Source organism: Schistocerca piceifrons, chromosome 3 (assembly GCF_021461385.2).
Source record: "Schistocerca piceifrons isolate TAMUIC-IGC-003096 chromosome 3, iqSchPice1.1, whole genome shotgun sequence".
In the NCBI taxonomy this organism is placed as follows: Eukaryota; Metazoa; Arthropoda; class Insecta; order Orthoptera; family Acrididae; genus Schistocerca; species Schistocerca piceifrons.
Genome location: NC_060140.1, coordinates 550,201,987 through 550,221,543, shown reverse-complemented (window position 1 = coordinate 550,221,543; position 19,557 = coordinate 550,201,987). Strand labels below are relative to the sequence as shown.

Here is a 19,557-nt window from a genome sequence, read left to right as displayed (position 1 = left end):
AAGAAAGAAAATATGTTATGTGGACATGTTAGAGCTCATTTTATTACTTCTCTTCAAATCACATTAATCATGGAATGGAAACACACAGCAACAGAACCTACCAGCGTGACTTCAAACACTTTGTTACAGGAAATGTTCAAAATGTCCTCCGTTAGCGAGGATAGGTAAGCGATTAACGTGGCGTTCGCGTCTTTCCGACGCGTATGTGAGAAAGACAGATACGTGAACAATGACGACGTTATTACCAAATGCGCTCAAACAGGACCAACGTGCTGTTATTCTTTTCTTGTATGCCAAAGGACAAACACAAACACCGGTAGACATCCGTCTGAGAATGAAGAATGCGTATGGGGCACCATGTCTGTCGAAATCGGCCATTTTGGAATGGACAAGTGTGCTGCTGCTTCACAATAACGCGCATCTCCATATCGCAAATGTCGGACGCAGAGTGTGGAAGACATTGTTGTTGTTGTTGTTGTTGTTGTTGTTGTTGTTGTTGTGGTCTTCAGTTCCGAAGCCTGGTTTGATGCAGCTCTCCAAGCGTGCAAGCCCCTATGTCTCTGCGTAGCATCTGCAACCTATATGTGTTTGAACCTGCTTGCTGTAGTCAAATCTTTGTTTCCCACAACAGTGTTTACCTTCCGTCATAGACCATAAAAACCATGTTTACGTAATAGAATCTCAAGAACCATACGTGCGTCGTAGCAGAAGGATCCAGTTGGTGCTCGTGAACCGGGAATGCGTAAAAATTTAGGGCTAGAGTTTAGCATCTCTTCGATGGGGCAGAACCGTTCCGGCGAATGCAGGAAGGCCAAACTGTGGGTGCTGCTAGGAGATTTGGAACCTGCTCATCCAGACGGCGGGAGTCCAGTACTTGAGCCAATGCAACATTTCGCCCGATAATGGATAACTAATCAGGTACATACATCCATACTAGTCTTATTGTTGATATTACGTTAGAATGGACAATGCCGTGGCAACAGAGAAACGTATATACTAAGGTCACAGAGTTACTCTTTGAATAACGCTTAATATATTTCAACAGTCAATCGCTTCACGCTACCAATGCCAGCCGATGAGGATGCAATAAAACGGTAACAATTTCCATCACGTCCGTTACACAAGTAGAGTATTTGAAGCTATGTAGACGAGCGAATCAGTCCGCAGCAAACGAGTGAGGAGTTCTAGCACACCTGTTGCCCGCTGGTTGCTCTGTCCGCACAGCAAATTAAGCCGCCGTGGTCTGCTGGAACGGAACGAGCGAATGGCTGCCGGTCGCCCTTGCTCCTTAGCACGGCAGCTGTGCACGGGCGCAGCCAAACTTTCACCCACGCTGCTTGTAGCAAAAAGCCACGTGCCTTTCCGTTGGCCCACTTGGAGGTTGTTTACACCGTATAACACCGCCAGACTGCCGCAGCTATGGGTGATTTGACTTGTGGACTCTGGTCTACGGAGTTGTCGTTATCGAAATGGTATTGCAACAAAATATAGAAATTTCTCACTTAGTCACTGCGTACACACCTCATTACGAATGGCATGGATGTTGCTAAAGTTCTTGACTTTTTATAAATGAAGTTCTGTTCACTGTTATATAGCAAGAGAGTGCAACGAATAATTTATAGTGTACAATCTGTGGTGCCTGGCTGTACTAAAAGGAATGCTGTCTTCCAACTTAAGATAATCCATCATGTACCAACGCATAAAAAAGTGTTAACGAAGACGGGCTATTAACTGGGCTACTACGCGGCGAGTAACATTGTCGTCTACTTTGTTAACGTTATTAATTTACACATGCCAGTGCGGGTAATGGAAGAAAAACGATATTTGTAAACGTTATGCTAAAACTAATTATGTTGTCAATTCAATCCTGACTTAACCCTTACACGCACAGTAGTTTCGTACTCAGAAGGCCTGACGAATACAACGATGTACGTCTATATTTTATACTGCTAAAATTCACAAAATTGTTACATAAAATTTACACAAACGTCAGTTTTACAATTTGTAGATGCACGACTATGCCGATGGCGTAATAAGGCCAGTTAATGAAGATCAGAAAACGTCCAATGTGGGAAATAATTCGTGCAGTCATAAATTTTTGTACCCTGGTATGAGGGAGTGCCATGATCAACATACTAGAAATCCTGACCGGTGGGGTATGATTGTGGGAGCAGGCGTCCATTAAAAGTCACTTTTGTACGTTTTTCTAGAATAACTCGAAAACTACGGCCTCTAGCGAAAGCGTATCCCAGTACGAAAATTAAACTACATTGAATTTCCTACAAAAGAGCCTTGCTTACTTTTTCCGTAGGTCTAATAGGCTGGGCGTAGCGATCAAGAGAATTTGAAAACTTCGCTCGTGGTTTCTGAAGGCCAGCTATAACATTGCGGGTTGCATAAAACGACATCGGAAGGGGCAGCTGAATCACCTTGTATGTAACATATTGTAAAACAGAGAACAACGTTTCACCTATAGAACACTTAAGGCAAATGACACTGAACTAGCTGTAAAAAGAAATCAACAACTTGCGATTGAAGATTGATTCCTATGCTAGAGCAAGAAGCCGAGTGAATTCCAACATATAGCTCTTCAGTCTGTAGATGCTATGCACACTCGCCTCGGCCTTGAGTGAACAAAACAAGAGAATCGCGAGCCTGCCTCTGGCAGCAAACAGCTGTGCCAACAGCTGCATCAGCCACTCAGGTTACCTGGCCGTCCCGTACACGGGACTCATCTATGAGCAGCAACCGACGTGACAATGTGAGTGAGGCTGCAGTGTGCTCAAACATTTCCAACTGCTTGCGGGCAGAGACCAATTTAGCAGGCTGGCTCTTGGACTGTGTTAGCCGTGGAAATTTGTTACGTAAGTGCATTTCTGTTAGAGTGAAAATACGCTACAGTGGTACGTGTATGTGTGCCTGACCTCAAAACTGTTGTGCGTAGCTTCGCTCATGTTCTAATTTATTTTACAAAATAAATCAAAATGCTCAAGAACGTAAGCTTAAGCACGAGTTCCATTCAGCAATATGCTGTCGTACGTGTTTTAGAACATATTACCTTCGTTTGATTTTTTATTTTGAGAGGTTGCTGTCACCAAACATGATTATAATAATAATAATTCTCTATATGAATGTAGAGCCATATTTTCCCTCCACCCTGTTCCCTATCGCAATAGGCCATTCACAGTACTCATTTCCCGATACTGTAGTGAGCTTAACAGCAACGTTACATCACCATATCTACGACGGGGTTTTAAATAGAAGCAGCCTTACTTCTTTCCTGTTAATTTATTATATTTTCATTTTGTCAACGAAAACTGTGCGGTGGGATTTTAAAATGTATGAGGGGACTTGAAAAAGTATGTTGCAATTTATTATGGCACACCAAGTAACACTTATTGAATACTGGACTGCACTTTAAAGTGATACAGGTACTTGACACTATTTTGCAACATAATCACCAAGTGTTTGTAAACAGCGGCCGGAACGTATTACCTATCGTTCAGATCCTCGACGATAGAAATCGTCTCCTTGTTCACAGAGGCATTTGCGAACGCTGTGTGAACGTCCTCAACGTTGGAAAATCATGTTCCAGCGGTAGTTTTTTCAGCTCGCCGAAAAGATGGATATGGCAGGATGCAAGATCTGTACTTGCCGATCAGCGTCAGCCACGTCTGAGCAGTATTTGTCGAACAGTTGGCCCACCTTCACTACCGCTGGACGCGATGTCGCATTTTTGGTCCATACACCGCCAGAATTTCACGGTGACTCTGAGTGTAATTTTCGTGGACGTGGTGCTGGACGAGAGCCTTATTTGTTTCTAGTCATCGCCCTCAGTCACGCCGGCCGCGTTGGCCGAGAGGTTCTAGGCGCTTCAGTCCGTAACCGCGCGACTGCTACGGTCGTAGGTTCGAATCCTGACTCGGGCATGGGTGTGTGTGATATTCTTAGGTTAGTTGGGTTTAAGTAGTTCTAAGTTCTAGGGGACTGATGACCTCCGATGTTAAGTCCCATAGTGCTCGGAGCCATTTGAACTCTCATTCACGTAGTTTTGCTCTTATTACTGTCAAACTTCGTATGATATGTATATTTTATACAACCTTTCATTACCCAACGGAAAAGAAAACATCATTGTTTACAAGATATATTGATGGTACAACGTAAGCAACATCAATGATTATACAGTACTTAATTAACCAGCCAGTATCGGCTATCTAAGTTTGAATTTGTAAATCATTGACATACGAATGTCAGCTTTATCAATTTTTGTGAGCTTTTACTATCATATAGAACTCCTACGAGAAAAACACTGGCGCTTACAAATGTGACACATATTCGAAACATAAACACTCCTACTTAGACAAAAATGTTTAGTTTCCAAAGCTTTATCCAACATTACTTAAACCCCGTTACTATCTGAAATTCGGAAGCGGATTTCATTTTGCCTATTTTTTCATCAACTTCTACGTAATGGAAAATTCACCAGCAGTTCACCTTTAGTGATTTTCCTTAAACGCATTTTGCCGCGAAAAATAGGATGCAGCGTTTTCGAGAGAACAGGCCAGTACGGTGGGACTGAAGTTATTCATGTACCACTGAACATGTGAAATGCCTGCTTCCGATTTTGTAACAGTTGGGCGAAGGAACACTTGTGCAGAGATGGAATGTGTAGAGATTTCTGAGGATCCCACGGCACTTCAGGTAGGTTTTTGTTTTCCTCTTCTTTGGCTTTACGAACTCACATCCAAACTGTCTCCTTCCACCGTAAACTAGACCTCAGGCTAAGCTACAGATGAAGTCGGTCACCACAATAAGGTTTCTTATTTTCACATTTATTGGCTTCGCCAACTCACAGACTACCCGCGAAAAGCCGATTATGCAAGGAACAGAACAGCTGCACGCTCGGTAGAAAGACAGGAGTGTTCCAACCCCTTACTATCGCTTTGATCAATAAAAGGTAATCGGTAATGCAGCTTAGGTGTGTCAGTAGACTTTTATACAGTTTATGCAAGCTGTGGAGCATCATGCATCAAACATACACTGGTTTCACTTTATGGTTTCAGGTTCAAAATGGTTCAGATGGCTCTGAGCGCTATGGGACTTAACTGCTTAGGTCATCAGTCCCCTAGACTTAGAACTACTTCTACCTAACTAACCTAAGGACATCACACACATCCACGCCCGAGGCAGGATTCGAACGTGCGACCGTACCGGAACCCCGTTTCCGGACTGAAGCGCCTAGAATCGCTCGGCCACAGCGGCCGGCATAGGTTCAGGTACCGCCAACGACGACGATGAAACTAAAGACGGAGTATAAATTTGGATTGGAAGATATGTGGAAGGAAATGGGTCTTGTTCATCTCATAGGAACAACCCTGAAGTGATTCAGTGTAACTACGGTAAACCTAGAAAGGCCAGTGCCAGTGCAACCAGATGCGCTTATATCATGCGTCTTTCATCCTACACCAACGTTTTGCACAAGGTTGCACAACATGTCCAACTGACATTACACACCGAAATGTCCCTTCCGCCGTGATGGCAGCGGGGTGTTCTCTGAGACAGGCTTGGCAACCTTTGGTGGCCAGCCGGCCTGATTCACATACTCACTTAAGCTCGCGGGCCGCCTCGCCATGTAAAGCGACAGCAGTGCTCCTAATGCATAACGCGAAAACTAAAGTTTTCGTCAGTGCAAAGAACAAACAGTCCAAATTTGCGAATTTCACTTTTTTATTCACTCGATGACTAGCTCCCGGCCGGGACTTTTTAACAAATCATCGTAACGTAATCAAAAATGGTATTTCGGAAAATGCAAAACGTGTTTGACATGGTTTTTGCAACTATGGACTGGTTTTTCGTTGTACTGATTAACAGAAGTTGTTGATCCACAGCTATTCTAGCATGCTGGAAGTTCGTAAAGCGTTCGTGACTCGAATGTTTATGGGAGTACCCCTTTCCCTACATTCCACGCCAACAAATTATGTCCCAAAACACGCGTTTTTGAGACAAAGCAAAGCGAGGATAATGGAATGTTGTCGAATTAAATCGGGTGATGCTGCGGGAATTAGATTAGGAAATGAGACACTTAAAGTAGTAAATGAGTTTTGCTATTTGGGGAACAAAATAACTGATGATGGTCGAAGTAGAGAGGATATAAAATGTAGACTGGCAATGGCAAGGAAAGCGTTTCTGAAGAAGAGAAATTTGTTAACATCGAGTGTAGGTTTAAGTGTCAGGAAGTCGTTTCTGAAAGTATTTGTATGGAGTGTAGCCATGTATGGAAGTGTAACGTGGACGATAAATAGTTTAGACAAGAAGAGAATAGAAGCTTTTGAAATGTGGTGCTACAGAAGAATGCTGAAGATTAGACGGGTAGATCACATAATGAGGAGGTACTGAATAGTACTGGAGAAAAGAGAAATTTGTGGCACAACTTGACTAGAAGAAGGGATCGGTTGGTAGGGCATATTCTGAGGCATCAAGGGATCACCAATTTAGTATTGTAGGGCAGCGTGTAGGGTAAAAATCGTAGAGGGAGACCAAGAGATGAATACACTAAACAGATTTAGAAGGATGTAGGTTGCAGTAGGTACTGGGAGATGAAGCTTGCACAGGATAGAATAGCATGGAGAGCTGCATCAAACCAGTCTCTGGACTGAAGATCACAACAACATCCATTTTATGTTCGTCTCGTCTTCAGATGTTTACATTTACTTACGCGTTGTGAACATTGTTTCTTTTCCTATGACGTTTTACTCTAGATTATTAGAAACTTCCCATTGCAAAATTCTGTAATGCCGCTAGTAAAGAAACAACATTCACGAGACGTAAATAAATATAAATATCTGAAAATGGAATGCCAGACATCTTGAAATGTCATCATGGAAAAATAGACGTCTATAAAATTACCTTCAATCAACAGCTGCAGTGTTCTAATACGTCCACAGCGGACAAGAATCATTTACTTTTATCAATACGAGAAAGAATAGAAAAATAAAATGTGGCAACGAGATAGGCAATCCCAGTCGACAAGTAGTTAGGAGTTATTCGCCATTTTTTGCCACGGGCAGGTCATTCGGGTGTTATTAAAATTCAGAACGGGAAATGGCATTGCACATGCGCAGTGTGTGCAAAACTTTCACTGGTCTCTGACGTGAGCTACAAACCCGAGGCGAGCCAAGCGCCGGTGGAAATAACAAAAAATTTGTCCTGGACTTATTAGAATACGACCGTCTCTCTCTCTCTCTCTCTCTCTCTCTCTCTCTCTCTCTCTCTCTCTCTGTCTCCCACAGAGATTATTTCCGCAGGCCGGCCTGAAATCAATCGCAGGTTATCCACTCGTGCTCTAACACAACAGCTCTTCTAATTCAAAAAAGCATGTGTGTAGCGACTCGTATGCAATGTTATGTTGTGCTGGCTGAAGGGCACAAATTGGGAAGAAGGAAAGAACTAAGATTCGGGTTTAACGTCCCGTCACCCGTAACTGAAGACACAGTCAAACTCATATAGGGGAAGTACGAGGATGGAAATCAACTGTACCCTTTTAAAGGAATCATCTCGGCAATCACCTTAAACTATTTAGCTAAATCACGGGAAACCTAAATCTGTATAGCTGGACGCTAATTTGAACCATCGCCCTTGCGAACGCAAGTCCAATGTTTCACCACTGTGTTAGGTCGCTCGGTGACTTTTTGTTTTCATTCTCTAGGTAAAAGCGAGTACCGATCCATTGTAGAGTCAGCCACAATTGGTAAGAGTTCATGCTGTTTATACGTCTCAGACGGTACAATAGTACCAGTTCAGGATTGGTCAAGACGACGAACAGCAAGAACGGTACCAACACATCCACGGACAGTTGTTAGCACACTGGATTCGCATTCAGGAGGACAACGGTTCAAATCGGCCTGCGGCCATCCTGATTTAAGTTCTGATTTTCACAAATCACTCCGAGAAAATGCCAGGATGGTTCCTTGGAAAGGGCACAGCCTGTTCCCCTCCCATACTTGACAAAATACATTGGTGTCCAAAATTGAAGCAACAAACAGAAATTTTGTAAGGTTGCGTTTATTTTGCCACAAAACAGTATAAAAAGGCGATAGAAAAGTAGAAAAAATGTAAAGAATACAGAACGTAATCAAATGCAACATGCATAACGGTAAACAAAAATGTTCTTTGTTTTTTCCAACTTAACGAATTTGCACACACATTTTGACAACTGTTAACGTGCATAGTATGGGGTGTGGCCACCTCTGGCACCAATACTAGCTTGAAAACGAAGGGACGATCTGTGAACGATGTCATCAATTTTATGTTAAGGCAATAACGCCCACTCTTCCTGCAGAGAGTCAGCTGTCAGAGATTGGTGCGAGATAACAGGTAGCCGCGGCGCGCTGTGAATTTAGACCTCTCGTATAGACGGCAACCTCTATTTCTCGAGAGCTGTTCGCCGTAGCTCTCAAAGAAAAACTACACCGGCATTTTAGGGAGAGCTGAAACTACTCGGACAGCGCTGAGCGGCCGTATTGCGTCCTAGAGCTATGTCGCATTTCACAGTTTGTACACTACCACACTTTGGTACTATATTTTGCCATAGTCGTTGACACATCAAATAAAAGTATCCACGAAACTGCGTGTTTTGAGCCATAATATGTGGCCGTGACGTGTTTCTGAGTGTCGAAATCGGCCTTTTTATCTACTAAACGAAGTTCACGAGCAGTCACCCTATTTCAAAAGTTGTAGACTTAAACAGTGCTACGAAGCCAACAATATATAAAAACATCGTAGACATAATATATAGAATTAAGAGACTAAAATAAAAACTGTCAATGAAGAGACTCTATCCCACGGTAATATGAAAATACAAATGAAAGACTATTGCACTAGCCACTGCGTCACATCAACACAGCAACGACCTGCTTTATAAAGTGCACCGGCACTACCGGGACATTAGAAACTACTGTCGCAATGGATACGCACTGCGAGCGAATGTCAGCGACGTGTCGGCGAAAAAATAACGAAAAAAGCTGCCGGGAAGTGGACACAGGACAGCGTTGCGTACTTAATTAGTTTGTCGAACGGTTCTAAGCGCTGCAGTCTGGAACCGCGCGACCGCTACGGTCGCAGGTTCGAATCCTGCTTCGGGGATGGATGTGTGTGATGTCCTTAGGTTAGTTAGGTTTAAGTAGTTCTAAGTTCTAGGGGACTGATGACCTAAGATGTTAAGTCCCATAGTGCTCAGAGCCATTTGAACCATTTGAACTTAATTAGTTTGTACTAGGAAAGGCCAGCGTTATGAAATGTACGGTTACTGAACTACAGGCACTGGGATAAGAAGCAAAGTTTGTTGGCTGCAATTTAACAGAATATCCGCAATTCAACGAATCAGGCAAAGTTGTTTTATAACGTAGATTAATTAATACAAAAAAGAAGTGAAGTAATGTTTGAAAGTAATAGTATTTAAACTCGGAAAATTGCCATTTAACTTCAAGTAACTCAGCTGTCTTCGTAAATTTATATGACATGGTATTTATTGATTATATCAGTTTGTTAGGTGTTAAAGACCAGACGTTGAGGAACTTACGAATGGTTCCATAAGTCAACCCAAATAAAAACGTTCAAATACATGTATCATCCGTATTTGCCTTTTGAACTTCTATAGGTATCAGGAAGAAATTGTAATTCTGTTTGATCGTTTTACGGTGTGTTCATAAATTTTACTTTTTGGCTGTGTAATTACAATTGATTGAACCACGATTTTCGTGCCGTAAGCGTTTCGCCTTTATTGTTTGCAATGCATCTTCAGTGGCAGGTTTCGTGGTTGTTCTATATGTTGTGTGTTTTCATGTGACAATCGTAAGAGGAAGAACAGTATCAAAAATGGAACGAAAACACAACATGTAGAACAACATCCAAGGAACCTGTCACTGAAGATGCCCGACACAGAATAAAGGCGAAACGCGTATGGCACGAACATTTTGTTTCATTCAGTTGTAATTAGCCGGTCTAAAAGTAAAAATTATCACCATCCTGTATTACACGCAACTGAGGACGCGACAGGACTACAAAAGTTGACGATGTTATTTCATCATAATCGTTACTTTACCACATATTAAAGATAATAGCTGATGCTAGAAATATTAGGGTTTCAAGAAGTCTGTCTTTAACACTAATGGGTTTACGGATAGTGGTATCTAGATTGGTAATTTTGGGTCCAATTACACTCCTGGAAATGGAAAAAAGAACACATTGACACCGGTGTGTCAGACCCACCATACTTGCTCCGGACACTGCGAGAGGGCTGTACAAGCAATGATCACACGCACGGCACAGCGGACACACCAGGAACCGCGGTGTTGGCCGTCGAATGGCGCTAGCTGCGCAGCATTTGTGCACCGCCGCCGTCAGTGTCAGCCAGTTTGCCGTGGCATACGGAGCTCCATCGCAGTCTTTAACACTGGTAGCATGCCGCGACAGCGTGGACGTGAACCGTATGTGCAGTTGACGGACTTTGAGCGAGGGCGTATAGTGGGCATGCGGGAGGCCGGGTGGACGTACCGCCGAATTGCTCAACACGTGGGGCGTGAGGTCTCCACAGTACATCGATGTTGTCGCCAGTGGTCGGCGGAAGGTGCACGTGCCCGTCGACCTGGGACCGGACCGCAGCGACGCACGGATGCACGCCAAGACCGTAGGATCCTACGCAGTGCCGTAGGGGACCGCACCGCCACTTCCCAGCAAATTAGGGACACTGTTGCTCCTGGGGTATCGGCGAGGACCATTCGCAACCGTCTCCATGAAGCTGGGCTACGGTCCCGCACACCGTTAGGCCGTCTTCCGCTCACGCCCCAACATCGTGCAGCCCGCCTCCAGTGGTGTCGCGACAGGCGTGAATGGAGGGACGAATGGAGACGTGTCGTCTTCAGCGATGAGAGTCGCTTCTGCCTTGGTGCCAATGATGGTCGTATGCGTGTTTGGCGCCGTGCAGGTGAGCGCCACAATCAGGACTGCATGCGACCGAGGCACACAGGGCCAACACCCGGCATCATGGTGTGGGGAGGGATCTCCTACACTGGCCGTACACCACTGGTGATCGTCGAGGGGACACTGAATAGTGCACGGTACATCCAAACCGTCATCGAACCCATCGTTCTACCATTCCTAGACCGGAAAGGGAACTTGCTGTTCCAACAGGACAATGCACGTCCGCATGTATCCCGTGCCACCCAACGTGCTCTAGAAGGTGTAAGTCAACTACCCTGGCCAGCAAGATCTCCGGATCTGTCCCCCATTGAGCATGTTTGGGACTGGATGAAGCGTCGTCTCACGCGGTCTGCACGTCCAGCACGAACGCTGGTCCAACTGAGGCGCCAGGTGGAAATGGCATGGCAAGCCGTTCCACAGGACTACATCCAGCATCTCTACGATCGTCTCCATGGGAGAATAGCAGCCTGCATTGCTGCGAAAGGTGGATATACACTGTACTAGTGCCGACATTGTGCATGCTCTGTTGCCTGTGTCTATGTGCCTGTGGGTCTGTCAGTGTGATCATGTGATGTATCTGACCCCAGGAATGTGTCAATAAAGTTTCCCCTTCCTGGGACAATGAATTCACGGTGTTCTTATTTCAATTTCCAGGAGTGTATAAAGAGCGTTTCGGCCATCTCCATCGCTATCATTCTCGTAAAATTTCGATATTGCGGATTTTCCATCACAAGCTCAACAATGAGATTCTTATGCGCTCCGAAATCATCCCGTACAAAATCCGCTTTCTTATCCCACACAAAGATGGTCGTTTAAGTATTTTCTTTGCCACTAAATGTGATAAAAGTGCAGCAAAAGCCTGACGCTCTGCCATCGCAGCCTGTTCATTCACGCACAGAACTACGACAGAAAAATCTCGCGGACAGTGATCTGACAGACATTTCAATCTCGCTGTATGTAAACGGTTTCGGAATCTGCTCTCGCAACGGTCTCAGACACTTACATCAAGTACACCCAAGGAACTAGCAAACTATCAGCACAAATTCTCCCTTCGTGTAAACAATTCTGCTAGTACTGAAACTTCCTGGCAGGTCCGAGACTCGAACTCGGGACGTTTGTCTTTCGCAGGCAAGTGCCCTACCGACTGAGCTTCCCAAGTACGACTCATAACCTGTCTTCACAGGTCCAATTATGACAGTACTCGTATCTCGTCTCCTACCCTGCAAACTTCACAGAAGCTCTCCTGGGAACCTTGCAGAACCAGCACTCCTGGAAGAAAGGATACTGCGGAGACATGGCTTAGCCACAGCCTGGGGGATGTTTCCATGGGAGAGCTTGTGTGAAGCTTGTGAGGTAGAAGACGAGGTACTGGCAGAATTGCAGCTGTGAGGACGGATCATGAGCCGTGCCTGTTTAGCTCAGTCGGTAGACGACTTGCCCGCGAAAGGCAAAGGTTACGAGCTCGAGTCTCGATCCGGCACACATTTTAAATCTGCCACGAAGTTTCATACGAGGAGCTGCCAGAGTTGGCGGCCATGTGTGCGAGAAGTGTGCTCGCTTGTGTGTATGAGTGGTAGGTGTTTCTCTTTTTCTGAGGAAGGCTGTGGCCGAAACCTTTGTGTGTCTAAGTGTGCCTGTCAGCGACGTAACGAGTCGTCTTTACGGTAAGAAGCGATCTACCGTTTCCTACACCGTTGATATTCTCTTTTATTTTCAGTTTTACGGAGGAACGGAGAGAAACGAAGACTGGGCAGAGTGACGGTGGGCAAGCAGCGGGTGAGTCAGCTGCGGCCGGCTGCTGCCAGGTGAGGAGGCCGCAGAAATAGCGCTTGCGAAGGTCAGTGTGCGGCCGCATTCCGGGCGCGCGGGTCACGCCAGGGGACCGCCGCGCCGGCACCCCGCCCTCTATACGCCCGTGCGGCGCTTCCTCCCTCGTCGGTTGTCATCCGCGACCGCCGCTCCAAGGAGTCGCAGTATACGAGACGGCAGTTGATAACGGAGTCACACAGGACGTTTGGAAAAAAGAAATTAAAGTACAGAGTGTCTCAAAAGGTACGCTACAACTTCAACGTGTTGTAGCTCCCAAACTAATTAAGATGTTCGCGCCAATTTGTAATCGAATTGCGTGCCAATTGAGTATCGGCTCGGTTGTGCGACTGAATCCGTTATATGCTGTCAGAAAGGTCACGGAGCGTAGTAAATGACGGAAAATCATCGAGTGACACAGAAGTGATATCTGTCGTTCCCCAAGGAAGTGCCTAATCTATACAAGCGATTTAGGTGACAATCTGAGCAGCCCACTTGCATGGTTTTGGGTTGATGCCGTCATTTTCCATGAACATCAAAACCAATTGCAGAAATGACTTCGACACGATAACTCTATGGTCTGAAAAGCAATAATTGTCTCTGAATAAGGAAAAGTTTCAGATCATCCACACGAGTACGAAAAGAAATTCTTTAAATTTCGATTGCTCGATAAATCACACAAATTTGTCCAACTACAGTCAATACCTAGGAATTACAATTACGAACAGCTTAATTTGTATCGATCACACATATAATTTTGTGGGGAAGGCAAACCAAAGACTGCATTTTATGGGCAGCACATTTAGAATACACAACTAAAGAGACTGCCTACACTACGCTCCTTCGTCCTCTACTAGAGTGTTGCAGTGTAGTAAGGGATCCTTACCATATAGGATTGGCGGAGGTTATCGAGACAGTCCAAAGAAGCGCAGCTCGTTTTGTATTATTATCGCGAAACAGAGGAGAAAGTGTCACGGATATGATAATTGTTTCTGGTTGGGAGTCAACAAAACAAAGGCGTTTTTCGTTGCGGTGATATCTTTTCATGACGTTTCAGTCACCAACTTTCTCCTCTGAATGTGAAAATACATGGTGAGGTAGGAGGTACATGCTTCCATGGGTAATAGTATTAGAGGTAACGAAAAAAAAACTTCTTATGGACTTAAGCCCTAATCCCAATGGTTTCCGAGATACAATACATTTAACATTACTTCTGCAGTTTTTTGAATAACTTGAATCCGCACCCTTCAGTGAAAACATTGTGCACTATAAAATTGAACTACAATAAATTTTCTACAGAAAAGTTCCCATTCTTTTTTTCTCTAGGACTAATAGTTTGCGCGAAGAGAGCGCGAGAACAGTGAATAATCTAGGGTGACTTACATATGTTGTAGGAAATTTGGAAATTTGTGGTAAGGTTTTATGGGACCAAAACTGCTGAGGTCATCGGTTCCTAAGCCTACACACTACTTATCCTAACTTAAACTAACCTACGCTATGGACAACACACACACGCCCATGCCCGAGGGAGGACTCGAACCTCGGGCAGGAGGGGCTGCGCATTCCGTGCATGACGCCTTAAACTCTACGCTACTCCGCGCGGTCTGGGTGTTTGTTTTCTCAGTGTCTCAGTCGTACAAATGATTACATAGAAACCGTATTGGAGTAAAGAGAGTCACTAAATAACAATGCTTCGTAATTTGCATCAACAACGTACTGCATGTTCTCAAAAAAGATCAAGTTTTCTGATAAGGTTAGTCTCTCGAGTACTCTATGTCAAGTATTTTTTAGAAAAAAGTGCCCCATATTTTTACAAGAGATTAGTGCTGATAACAACTAGAAAAAAGTCCTGTAAATATATTTCCAGAAAGAAATACCATTTCAGATTAGAATTAAATAGAAATTTACATATCTCAGCTGCGCATTGGCATTGCATAAAATTCAACGGGGACAGGTGAAAATTTGAGCCGCACCGGGTCTCGAACCCAGACGCTCCGCTTCTCATAAACGGTGTCTTAACCGCCTCCATCCGAGCACGCCTACTGCCCAGGCCCAATTCCCACGTGTCGCACACTACATTTGTAGTGTCCTTGCCCATTATCCGCTATCTGTTCGCAGCTATTCAGCTGAGTTTCTCAAGAGTTCGGACGAGTGAATGCAGCCGCACACAAGATGATAACGCGCCGTCAAGACGAATATGTGTTTTTTTATGTGTTTCAATATGTACATTTCAGATAAGTAGTATGGTACTCGCGTCGATAATGTTCAGTTCTCAGTTACTTAGGATATTCTTCTATTGCACCTACCACTATAACAACATGTAGATAGATAAAAACATCGAGTAATCATTGAAGCAAGGTAATCATTGAAGCAAGACATGAGGTTCGGTTTAGTGCCAGTGTATGGATAGCACATTTACAAGGCAGTACACTTTTCCAGATACTTTGACAGGTGTTGTTTATCAATAATTTTTATGCACGAAAAATAACAGGGGCCCACTTGAGAACATCAGCCTCTTAGCAAGACAGTGGATGTGGTTTGTACGTAATGAGGTAGTATTCTGTTTCCTACACCTCGCACGACAGTAATTAATTCAAACGTTTAGTGATGTCTAGATCGACAGAGGAATTCCAGTAGCATGACTTTGCCCTTCACCTTGTCTTAACCTTCTGCACTCCTGGTATTATGGAGACAAACTCATTTGTGCATACCAAGCCCACCAACAAAGTTACAGGAGCATCCCATCTGACTTATGTGACTTAATACAGCCACGGTGTCCAAACAACTTCGTAATTCTTTGAGTAACCGTATGGAATACCTCCTATAATGCCACCGGACACTTAGATATTACAGAAGGGAATAACTCATATTGCAACAAGCTTCTGTTTCTGAACATATGTTTATTTTTTTCATGTTTGACCAATATTACCTCCTGTAAAAGTATAAAAAATTGATTTTTGCACACCACGTAAAGTGTAAATGACGTTTACGTTCTTGGGTTAGTGTCAGCACAGGTCCTGTACTGGAGAAAAATGTGAGAAGTTTTGTGCATCGCTGGTAAAATGCAGAGCTTCAATCTTTCCTTATATCCTCTGTACACGACGTTTTCTTCTTTTACAGTAAGTCTTCCTTCCCACCATAAACAGCTTGTTTTTCGAGAGTATAGCGGCATTATAATCTTTTCCCTGGTGCCAATAACCTACCCGCAGTAGCGTTCCGTGCAAGCCCAGCAGCTTGCAGGGTGTACGGAATGTCATGTCGTATCTGCCGGATGTGTACCGTCTGCTGGCACGCAGCCCGTTTTCCGTCAACTGCTTCGGTTTACACGCTGATGTGTAAAGCAGGCGCTCCGTAGCACACAGCAACGCAACTGATAGCTCAACAGGAACTCAGGGAAAGACAAACGTAACTCAGATGAGAAATAGTGAATTTTATAAAAACGCTCGTCTTGCCTTAGCGACCGCGCAATGCAAACACAATTACAAAATTGCTACGATGGCGTTTTTCTCATATGCAAGATTACAAAATATCAAAATAAACAAAAATTACTCATAGAATTGAGATTATAGCGTATTATCCCTCTGGGCAAGTACCCTACATTCTTAAACGAAACGTACGTTCAGGCTTACTGCTACATTAGACTAGATACACACAACATTGCTGTTGAAAATGTCGATGCGATAACAGATCTCAACAATAAAAACGACGTTATTAGGTGATATTAAAGAACGTAGAGAATTTGCGCAGCGGAAAGTGAGAACCATATTCAGTGACCTAAATTACAACGGACGCTTCTTTTTTGTTATTTCGGCCTCAGTGAAATTAGTTGACAGCTTCCTGCAGCGCAAGATATAACATTCAATGTCTCTGTGATTCGATCCGTGTTCTTCTATTGTAACTCTATGCAGGATGAGTCAGGAGGAAGTGTACATGCTTTGAGTTTGAGGAGTGGTAGTATTGCTGATTCTGAACAAAAACTTCAAATGAAGATATCCCGTTTTCTTATCCGTATCCGACTTACAGCTGTTTGAAAATCACAGGTGTTAGTCGCGTGTCCTTCACCAGCACTCACATGCGAATACAACCAATGCGACTTTAGGATACGCAGTAATGTCTTTGCTTAATTCGATGCGCGTTTCACTTGCTCACTGATTAGCGGAGAGTCGGTGGAGTCATTTCTTGGCCACCAAGGTCACGCCTTCTGACTTCATTAGATTACTGTTTGTGGGGTTGGCTAAAGAGCGCACTACAAGCGTAGAGTGGACATAAAAGAGGAACTTGGCGCTCGTATTTTACAAGCATATGGTCAAGTAAAGGAGGTTTCAATCCGGGACCGGCTTGCCTTCCCGAATGAGCTCAGGTCAGCAACACAGCGGCTGTCTACAAGAACTGCAAAATGCATTGCAGTTGACGGTGGACTTCAACATTTTCTGTGGAGAAATGTGCACCATTAAACACAAGTCATTACATCGCAATGTTTCGTTTACTATCACCTGCATTCATTATGTTTCCCACTGCTTTCATTACTTTCCTCGGAAACAGTTGAGAACAGTACATCATTATGTTCATATGACTTATTTATTCAGAGTCACCCCTCAAAGCAGGTACCTTTCCTCCTGACTCACCCTGTATTTCTAATAGCAGTACCGCATAGACCACATCATCAACGAGGCGATAAGCACTGGCCTACCTTCTTCAGTCGCAACGCCACTGCTGCCTTATGCTTCACTAATTCAGACAGTGGATTTTTTTTCTGACGAAATGCGTTAACGCGTTCCACCGAATGTGATGCACTTTTAAATGCTGAGCTAAAAAGTAATATGTTGTCCTACGAAAAATATTTATATTGTTTGGAAGTCTTCCTGCTTAGGAAACCGCTGCCGGACAAAATACAGCCCTCTTCGAAATTGCCGTGTCCCAGTACTAATGGATCACGTTGTTCGTCCCAGCCACAGGTGGAGGAGGTGGCACGAGTACAGACGTTCCTACAAACACCAGCTTCCGTGTGGGGACAAATAAAAAACAGTCATAAAGTGTGAACACACAGTGAATTGAGAAAAGTCATGGGACAGTGGTATGCACGTATACAGATGGTGGTAGAATCGCGTACACAAGGTATAAAAGGGCAGTGCATTGCAGATCTGTCATTTGTGCTCAGATGATTCATACGAAAAGGTTTCCGTCGTGACTATGGCTAATTAACAGACTTCCAACGTGGAATGGCAGTTGGAGCTACACACATGGGACATTCCATTTCGGAAATCGTTAGGGAATTCAGAACTCTGAAAAGCACAGTATCAAGAGTGTGCCGAGAATACCAGATTTCAGGCATTACCTCTCACCACGGACATGGCAGTGTCCGACGGCCTTCACTTAACGACCGAGAGCAGTGGCATTTTGGTAGGGTTGTCAGTGCTAACAGACAAGCAACACCGTGCGAAATAACCGCAGAAACCAATGTGGGACCTACGAAGAAAGTAACTGTTAGGACAGTGCGGCGAAATTCGGCGTTAATGGACTATGACAACAGACTACCAACGCGAGTGCCTTTGCTATGAGCACGGCATCGCCTAGGCTCGTGACCATATCGGTTGGACCACAGACGACAGGAATACCATGACCTGTTCAGATGAGACCCGTCTTCTGTCTGTAAGAGCTGACAGCAGGGTTCGACTGTGGCGCAGACCCCATGGCCATGGAACCAAGTTGTTATCAAGGCACTGTGCAAGCTGGTGGTGGCTCCATAATAGTGTGGGTTGTGTTTACATTGATAAGTGACTAGAAATGGTTATGTTCGGCTACTCTGAGACCATTTACAGCCATTCACGGAATGCGTGTTCCCAGACAACGAGATAACTTTTATGGATGACAAAACGCCATGTCACCTGATAGCGATTCGCTTGAAGAACGTCCTGGACAATTCGAACGAATGATTCGGCTACCTAAATGTCGCGACATGAATCTCACGCATATTTATGGGACATGGTTGAGATGTCAGTTCGTGCGTAAAATCTTACACCGGGGACACTTTCACAACAATGGACGGCTACAGAGCATGGTTGATTATTTCTGTATGGGATTTCCAACGACTTGTTGAATCCATGCCACGTCGAGTTGCTGGCAAGAGCAGGTCCGACACGACATTTAGAGGTATCCCGTGATTTTTGTCACCTCAGCGTAAGAGGACAATAGGATATCGCAGAAGCGTGGACTGACCACCTGCGTCAGAGGATCAACCGGCACCACTCCGCAGCGGTGATTCTCTGGCGCGCAGGCAGCTCGCTGCCGACTGGTCTAGTGTGGGAGGGGCTACACAGCAGAGCACACAATGCGGCGACTCACCGCCACGTAGAACTTGAGGAAGAGCCCCTGGGGCTCGGCGACAGCCATGGCGACGTGAGCACGGGCGGGCGGCGCGCTGCCTACTGCCGCCTCTGCTGCTGCCGCTGCTGCTGCTCCTATCTTCTGCGGCCCTTGAGCCGTATTTATAACCCGCGCGGCCTCCGCCGCCGTCCTCCTACATCGACAACCGTTCACAGCCATGCTGCCTCAACCGCTCTCACGTTCGCCTGCGTCCCAGCACGTGTATCACCAGCGAACAGTCTAGTACTTGCAGGAAACGGATCAACAGCGAAGAGTAGTTCTCACTGTTTACACCAAGTTTATGTCCCTCGTTTCCTTGGTCGACCTACGTGCTGTTTCTTTCAGTTGTAATTCATGATTCTCATCGGTAATCTTTGGCTTTTTATTCTATTCACACGTAGTTTCCATTTC

At 44.7% G+C, this 19,557-nt stretch overlaps 1 protein-coding gene across 1 annotated transcript in view; it reads right to left on the bottom strand.

Annotated features, from left to right (window-relative positions):
- The window catches only part of LOC124788825, a 242,778-nt gene extending 223,573 nt beyond the window's left edge, over positions 1-19,205 (bottom strand). Inside the window, exon 1 of the mRNA XM_047256106.1 lies at positions 19,126-19,205. Within this exon, the coding sequence (XP_047112062.1) occupies positions 19,126-19,173 (48 nt within the window). The 5' untranslated portion in view covers positions 19,174-19,205. The remainder of the gene's footprint in view (positions 1-19,125) is intronic.
- Between the last annotated feature and the right edge of the window lie 352 nt (positions 19,206-19,557).